This window comes from Rutidosis leptorrhynchoides, chromosome 11 (assembly GCF_046630445.1).
Source record: "Rutidosis leptorrhynchoides isolate AG116_Rl617_1_P2 chromosome 11, CSIRO_AGI_Rlap_v1, whole genome shotgun sequence".
Classification (NCBI taxonomy): Eukaryota; Viridiplantae; Streptophyta; class Magnoliopsida; order Asterales; family Asteraceae; genus Rutidosis; species Rutidosis leptorrhynchoides.
The window spans coordinates 94,643,112-94,652,327 of record NC_092343.1 but is presented as its reverse complement, the minus strand read 5'-3'; the positions used below and the strand labels follow the sequence as shown (position 1 = coordinate 94,652,327).

General features: G+C 34.4%; 1 protein-coding gene across 1 annotated transcript; it reads right to left on the bottom strand.

Moving 5' to 3' along the window:
* Positions 1 to 2,484: 2,484 nt before the first annotated feature.
* Positions 2,485 to 4,328, bottom strand: LOC139877304 (uncharacterized). The gene has a single exon (XM_071864713.1). It carries the CDS (start codon positions 4,259 to 4,261, stop codon positions 2,765 to 2,767), a length of 1,497 nt encoding a protein of 498 aa, XP_071720814.1. The 5' UTR covers positions 4,262 to 4,328; the 3' UTR covers positions 2,485 to 2,764.
* Between the last annotated feature and the right edge of the window lie 4,888 nt (positions 4,329 to 9,216).

Here is a 9,216-nt window from a genome sequence, read left to right as displayed (position 1 = left end):
TTTGGGATGGTTTCCAGTTTACTCAGATTGTCATTACACATTCGCCTTAAGACATCCGAGACTTATTTATGATGAATCCTCGGTTGTGTTTATGTGAAGATACGAGTTTAGATGTTCAATGGATTCTACTGTTGATTTCCTCGATTGTGTTTATGTGAATATACGAGTTCAGATGTTCACTGGTTTCAACGGTTGATTGGTGTGTAAGTCGTGGTGGTTCATTGTAAATGGTTTGTAATTGAGTCTAGTGTCAACTGAAAGTGAAAAAGACCGAAAGATTATGTCATTTAGACGTAATTTGATCCGGATAATGGTAACACTTAGGTGTTGTTTGTTTTTCGGTCTGCAAGTCTTATTATGTCTTATGTCTGCGCGACTGCATACTGTTTGTTTTTCTGAAGACATAAGATAAAATAATGACGTATTCTGTCTGCAAACTTGCAGACTTAGAGATATTCTTCTAAATGTTGTTGAGAGGATTAACTTATTTAGCGGATATAAAAATAAATGGTATTCACTATTTAACATACAAATTTTTAAGCTACATCTTCAGTAAGGCTGTTGATTCGTACACCACCTGTTTTTAGCCGTACACCCCAAATGTGCTTTACAGTGTTGTACTGTACAACACTGTAAAGCATCTTTGGTGGTGTACGGCTAAAAACAAGTGGTGTACGAATCACTCCCCCTTCACTAAGGACATAGTCGGTAAATTTTCAGACAAAGGTATCTTTAAAAATAAAAAACCGTATGCACTTAATGTTTGACCCAAATAGGGGTGAAGTACTTTCACAACTAGAAAAGACACAACACAATCAATTATGAGTTGTGACAAGGACAATAAACACACATATCATACATCACATGATCATTCATCCGCACATCTCATCATACTTTACAACCATCTCAATGAAAAAAACACCTAAAGATTTCCATATTGTCACATGACATGTGGGGCCGGTTTTATACTTAGACAAATTTGAGGACAGACATATACATAATTCCAGGATATGATTAAATATTCAAAAAGAGAAAACTAGTAGAGGTGAAGGTAAGCAAGCATCTATAAACAGTTGTAAACAAACAATACTGCCTTTTGAGTTAACTAGTATGGGCGGGCGCGCGTTGCCGCGCCATCGTACAAATATTATTTGCCAAGCTCATGGAGTCTTCAAGGTTGTTTGCCGTTGTTGGCGAAAGTTTAGAAAAAAATTGTAGGGAAAAAGAATAAAAAAAGAAATAAACATAACGTTTTTTTGAGAAAAAATAGCTTAAAATAATCGGTCCAACTGTTTTGTGCAGTCCTTTAGTAAATTTTGTTGGGAAGAATGACAGAGTGAATTTTGAAAAAAAGAAAAGAAAATTGTAGCATAGTAGTGGCCCTGTGGGTACAACGGGTGCTGCGCAACGTACAACTCGGTAAAACATAAAATCATGAATAGTAAGGGAATAGTAGGCCAACTATGACATTTAGTATGTAGGGAAGAATGATAGGGTGAATTTTGGAAAAAAAAGAAGTGTAGCATAGTAGTGGCCCTGTGGGTACAACGGGTGTTGCGCGGCGTACAACTCGTTAAAGCATAAAATCATGAATAGGAAGGGAATAGTTGGCCAACTATGGCATTTAGTATGTATAGGTAATTAATTGTAAGCTTTGAATCATATATATTGATTGATTTATGCGCATAAATTTTTGGATTAAAGATTGGACTGAATTATTAATTGGTAAATGAACAATCTTTTCACTATCCACTCTATTTGAAAATAGTGATTCCAACAATTTCTTTAGTCACCCAAAACCCATAAAGTTTGATTCTAAGGTGGCGTTTATTTTTTAAGATGTTTTTATTTGAAAATTTGTGGATCATGTCTCTAAAGAAGATGTGGTTTTAAAGTCTTTATTCTGAATAGTGTAAACTGTTTATTTTTATATCTGCAACATAAGTTAATCCTGTCTGCAACACTTAGAAGCATATATCTATTTGCGAGGTTGCAGGCAAAATAAAACATTATTTTAGCTTGCGTCTCCAAAAAAATAAACTGTCTGCACTAAAAACGTATGCGGATGCAGAGACTTAAGACAATAAGATATGCAGACTGAAAAAACACCTAAGACTTTTATAAAGATTCGTCAATTTATTTTGTGCGAAGATTTATGCTGGTGCAATTGTTTGTTCTACGTGTCTGTGTCAATGTATATAGATGTTTGGTTTAAAGTACAGTCAATATCAATATAGTCAGGGTCTAGTTCAGTACTTCAATTGATAGTAGTCAAATAAATCATTTGGATCTTGTGTGTGATAAGGTCAATCAGGGTGTAGTTCAATTGATAGTTGTCAAATAAGATCATTTGGATCTTGTGTGAGATAGGGTCAATATCAAATATGTAACTCAACTAGATCCAAATTTTTAATTCTGTTCTTTAACATTTTTTTTTTTTTTTTATAAATTTCAAATTATATATTACTCCGTAACTAACTGGATAGCTATGTACCAAACTGCAAAATCTTGAATCTACATAATGAGCATTTAAATGAACTATTTACCAGATCTAAGTAACAATCTTGCAACATTTCAGCACTTTATGATGTAATCTAAAGAACACATTTTTAAACTGTAAAACTAATGAACCGGCTTAGCCGTGTATACTATTTCCTGATGATCAACCAACCATTACAACGAATTCGCACAAACTGTAACAAGCAATCGCGTTAAAACTACAACATCGTCACGTAAAAAACAATTGTGTACCCCCGAATACAGATCACCACCATTGATGAACAAGCACACCGCGTTGTCTCAAAGACTTAAACAAATTCAAACATTGGCCGTACGTTTTCTGATACTTCGGACTCCTAACACCCGGACAACATTTCTGCCACCGATTATAATGGCATTCTAAAAACACTTCATCAATCAACGAAATCGCACCCGTTTCAATCAATTTAGGAATCAGATCAAATTCTGTCCCTTCAACGTCCATTTTCATCACTACAAAATCTTGTTCAGTCACTGTGTTCTTCAACCAATTCGCAAAATCAAACCCTTGTATCACATCAGTGGACCCCACAATCCCACCACCCGATTTAACAGGTTGTATCCGACCCATTCCCCTTCCCTTTTCAACGTTCTCGTCACCTGGTGTTTGATTAATCTCGAATACTAAACTCTCGTTTTTGACCCAAGCAGCGTACGGTAACAATGTAACACCTTTTTTCGACGTGTATTGATCATGAAAATGCTTATCGGCTTCAATAGCGCATATATCAAACGTCTTGTTCTGTTTCGGATACTGTTTCTTAAACCAACTAACGATACTCGAACCATAACTACGTGCACCAACGTCAACGTAAACATACCGACGCCTAAAACTAATATCCGCCATTGATGGCAAGTACTTAACATTCTCGATATTTCGCTTCAATGTAATCCATGGTTTTAACGGTTCGGATTCAATTAAAGGCTCAGCTCTCTTCAACAACTGACGGTTAGACTCCGATTTCGAATGCCTATTATCAGTTTTTTGCCTAATTTTGATATCTACTAGTTTCTTCATTATAATTTCGTGAATGTGAGGCATATTGGTATCGAATCCATCGATTTTACGAGATCGTATAAACGTACAACTATTAAATAAATGAATGAATGAATCGAAACTATACGTATCATTAGAAGCTGTATGAACAACAACATACCCTTCGGGTTTAAGTGTCCGTTGAATCTCTGATGCGAACTCCGCTACATTTACCGATCGGTCAATCGCCCCGTTACCGGAAAATATGAAATCGAACGTGTTATCCTTAAACGGATGCCGGAACCCTAGTTTACCAATTACCAACGGCTTCGAAGGTTTTCTATTAATTCCGATAGAATCATCAACGCCGATCTCGCGTAACGCGTACACGTCATCACCGGCCGGCGTATCGACGACGAGCGACTTCGATTTCGTCGACAGGAATCCGTCAACGATGAGATCTTGAAACACGGTAATGTAGAACATCACGCGTTTATGAAATTCCGGCGACGCCGCGGCGGCAGGGTTGAGTGTGACGGAGGAATGACTGCCGCTGACGGCGGCGGCAGTGACGAGGTTTTGATTCTCCGGAGAGAAGAAACAGAAATCATCGCCGGAACGGCAGGATTCACCTCTAAGTGTAATGACGTAAGCAAACCGAATTGCGATGACGAAAAGCGAGAATAATAAGAACCGAACGACGACGTTTCGGAGAAAACCGGGTTTAGTTGTGTGATTAAGTTCCATTTGGAATGAATTAATGAAACGACAACGTTTTGCTTGTGTGATTTTATTTATTTTAAGTTAATGAATGAATTAAATTTGATTTTAAATGAATGAAATAAGGGGAATAGGAAAGGGGATTGATTACCTGGAGCAAAAACGGGCGGAGGTATGGTTAGCTCCGATGAGAGGTGTTTGGGTGATGGAACGGGAATAGAAGTTGATTGGAATAGTAAGGGGAATCATGGATTTGATTGATTGATGAATATATGGGAATGGAATTGGGAGAGAAAGGAGGTTTTGGAGTATATGAAATTAGAAGAAGAAGAAAGGAAAAAGGGTGGTGTTATTGTGTTGGGAGGAAGAGAAAAATGATGAGTAGGACCGGGAAAAGGTTGTAAACGCGGACTCAGAGTGTTGTTTATTATTTTACGCCGAAATTGATTCTTCTAGAATTATTAACATTAATTTTGTACTTCATAATTGATTACGAAGTATTAGTATTATATTAAAGTTAATTTTTTTTTCTCTCGAAACATTGAGATATATTGATATAACTTCTTACAAAGAAGTGAAAATATTACAAGGACATACAAAAAGTAATTGGACTTACAAATCACTCAGTCTACTTGATAGATCCACTATCTATAAATGGCTTTAACGACACGTCCACAACTACACCATTACAAGTATGCTTATGGGAAAAATTTAAGAGCATATACAATGAAAAACAATGTCCTTGTAAAAAATTGGAGGCTCCTTATGATTTCACATTAGCTAACCATTGCAACACTTCCATCATTTGAATGAACCCATTGAATCACATCTTTTGTTCATTAGGATTATAAAGCATAAGTTTCGACTTCGCAACTAGAGTGTGTAGTTGACTTTTTTTTTATTAGAGTTAATTATATCATTGATTCTATAATTTATTTAAAATTACATCCATCGTCCTTTTCGTTTTAAAATTATACCCTGATAATCTATGTAGTTTATTAGATACACAACGTTAGTCCTAAACCTATTGCCATGTAATTAGTTAATGGGGCAAATAAATTGACATTAAGTGTAGGACCAACGTCATGCATTTATCAATCCATACGACTACCACAGGGACTAATGGTATAATTATTTGTTATTATTACATACATGATGATGATATTATATCAGTATCATTCTTGAAATTATGCATTCTTTTAATGGTAGTTAGAAGTTATCGACGGAGCCTGAATGTTCGAATGGTTCGCAACCTTGGAAGCCCATGAAATGGGCGGGCAACAACACAAGAAAATTTGCAACGAGTGAGAGTCGAACCCCTATCATTTCATATGGGATGTCAGGTTAACCTATTATATTAGCTCTTATTAGCTATGAAGCACGCAAGATTCTTTTTTTACGCAAGATTCTTTTTTTTTCTACACTATATTCTGGACTAAAAGGAGATGGTTGTTGAATATATATCTTCCTAGTCCCCTCCCATTGTACTTAAAGCACAACTCTAGCAAGAACTTTGAGAAGACTAAACAAAACGAATTACAATAGCTTTAGAAGTCAATCATCTCAACTTAATTTACATTTACCTCTAATAATGTCTTGAACTTCCATATCACGTATGGATAATTAAGGGTGCATTTGATAAATCTGTATGATTAGCGCTGAACGATTCATAATCTGAATTATTCAAATGTTCTGAATGAAGTTGATTCTGAATGAAAATAACCTTTTGATAATCATTTTGAACGAATAATGTGAATGATGTAAAATTACCTTATTAACCTTTGACAAGAATAAAAAACTACAATATAGTTGTTTAATAAGTGTTCTTGATATATTTTAAACAACATATTATATAAAATTTATATGTTTAATGGTTAAGAGATGTTTCAACTCTGAATGGTTCAACACTCAATGCTGAACCATTCAGTACCATCTGTCATTCAGAAGTCAGCAACAAACGCGCTAAATGCCGAATTGTTCAACATTCAACGATGAACCATTCAATTAAGAAGTATTCAAACGCACCTTAAGACAAATTGTGTCCAGGTGATGCCCTCGAAAGAACCAGATTCACGAGTGGAGAAAGTAGATGAACTAATGGTGACTTCAATTCATTGTAAGAGGTGGAGAGTAAAAGTACGAACGACCAAACAAAATACTTTTTGCATACTATTCATTTTGTGTGAGACAGAGGAAAGAGTAGAACACATACACGAGGGCAAAGAGAAGCACTTTCTACGAAATGGATATAACAGTTTTTAAGTGTTATCATGTAAGAAGATGAATCGGAGCTTTAGAGAACGGGATAAGGTTTAAATCTATTCGTTACAACTATTCATTTTTACTTGCTTGTTTTGGTTATTTACTTAAATCTTCAATTTAAGTCGTTTTCATTTATTGCAAATCAGTTTAATCGCAAATTGTTTGCTTTTAATCATAACTCTCAATTTAATGACCAGTACTTCGATGCCGAACATTGAACCTTAACTATTATTATGATCACATGTTTTTCATCACTAATATACAGATAAATGAATGACACTGACCTTTTTTCGTATCTAAAGATCATTGTATTTTATTTATGTTACGGATTAAGTTTTAGTACAATGTTTATGATGGAGAACCGTGTGTACTTTTAAATTTTATAAACGCAGCGGAATGATTAAAATAAACATATATTTTAATTTAATAATAAACATCTTTTATTATTTATTATAAACCTTCAATTAAACATTCATACGATTAACGGTTCCCAACAAGATCCAGTTACACCACTAATAATTGTCAAATTATAAATTCACAAAGTGGAGTTTAGATATACCTTCGCGATCGATGCAAGAACGGCAGAAACAATTGTCCACGTCTAGATTGAAACATATATTCAAAGTGTATGAATATCTCTATGGTTGATCCACACAGCACATCAAACAACACCAATCAGATGCTAGTCCGTAATAACCCAAAACAATATCATCAAATATTGTTCTATGATTTGAAAAGTAAAATAAATATTACTGCTCATTTTCTTCTTTCGATAATCAACATCAAAATAGGTAGTCCAAATCTCTTAATTAAATAATCAACGTTTGATTATTAAATTAATGAACACCAAAAATTCTATGCAATGTCTCGAATGAAGCAAGACCACTCTTTTTCTTTTGTTGCGCTGTAGAACAAATAGCGGCCAAAAACAAAACTTTATATATCTTTTTCTTATTTTCATTGTATATAACTCAAGGGTGAAAAACCCTTTGATTTTTGTGTTGGCTTCCGAATCATCCCACAAGAAAAGTCAAAACCCAATTTCAAGTTTGATCATCTTTTTTTTTTTTTTTTTTTTTTTACGGAAAACTAGAATGATAATATATATATACTCGAATTATGTCATGACGGTGAAACCCTTTTCTTAACTACAAAGTAAAAAGAAAAAGAGCTAGGCCTCAAAATCTTTTATCATTTAAAACTAGAATAAGCCCATTTAATATTTGTGTGGTCCAAAAGTCTAATGAGCAAATTATATATTTAATTAAATCGTATTTAATTAAACTATACTTTTTGAACTATAGGTTATAATTATATATCAACAATATATAATAATGGTGTCTAAGTGCTAAAGTGTGTGACCCCATAGGCCTGCATATAAACGGTAGTATAGTTTTGTGTTATGACGTGCACAATATGTCAACAAACTCCCACTTGTGCATGACATAACATCTAGAAAACTATACAGACATATATTGGCGTCTAGCAACACGTCAATGCCCCCGAAAATATACAAGTGTTTGTTTCAGCTAAACGAACTATCATTATTACTAGATAACTTAATGATTGAGTGTCTATTGTCCCTTTATTGCAGATACCATGTTAACATGAGACATGGATCTAGTCATTCTCATTTGTCAACCAATTATGTTTCTCGATCTAGAAAGATTGAATGCGATTACCAAGTTAAAATTGAACAACAATCAATATAGCTTGGACACGGCCGTGTAAATATCGATTCACTTTCATCGAGGGGCCCAGTGGTATCATACTCTCACATAGAGGAATAAATTCCATTTTGATTATATGCGTTTGTCATGTACTTCACATCATACCCAATGATGGCCTTTATAACTACCTTGTTCAGGACAGCGTTTAACCATATCAAAGTATAATATGTCATACAATCGAAAACCAACATATACATCTCAGGTCTAAGGACACAAAGACATAATCATTATGAGATTCACTATTGACGACGATCCATGTAGTGACATCTCATGATTGGGTCATTCCAATATTCATCATCAATGAATACATATGAATTTTGGTCTCATCTAGTTAACTATTCACCATCAGTGAATAAAACCAAATTTCATAATAATCTTAATTCATGTTACTCTCATAACATGACCGATTATGAAGATTTAGAATAATCAACAATTATTCATGGATTAAACATGCTAATATAGAACACAATGATATAAATGAAAATGACCATACCGAGTATCTCAATTCATTAAGATAAAATTGCTTAATGTTCCAGAAATATCCAAATACTAAATTATAAATGAAAATATCAGTAGCATAACGAAGTCTAGTATTACTAGCATGATCATCATGCCTGTTGTGCATCAAGGGCTTCGTGAACAGGTCAGCCACGATATCATCTGTATGAACCTTAGGAATACTAATTTCATTCCTCTCAACGACTTCACGAATGTAGTCAAACTTTCGAAGAATGTGTCAGATACTTTTATGTACATGTGATTTTTTCGTAAGTATAATAACACTCGAACTATCACATTACATTTTCATAAGGAATTCAGTGTTGGGAACTCTTTGAAGTTCGGCAACAATACTTCCAAATCCAACAGCTTCCTGAGTAGCTTCTCAAGCAGCAGTGTATTCTGATTTTGTTGTAGATTGTGCAACAGTGCTCTGCTTTGAGCTCTTCCAATCAACAATCTTGTCCATCATGACAAAGACATAGACTGAGT

Coding starts and splice junctions, on each gene's coding strand:
- LOC139877304 (XM_071864713.1), bottom strand. CDS start 4,261: ATGGAACTTAATCACACAACTAAACCCGGTTTTCTCCGAAACGTCGTC.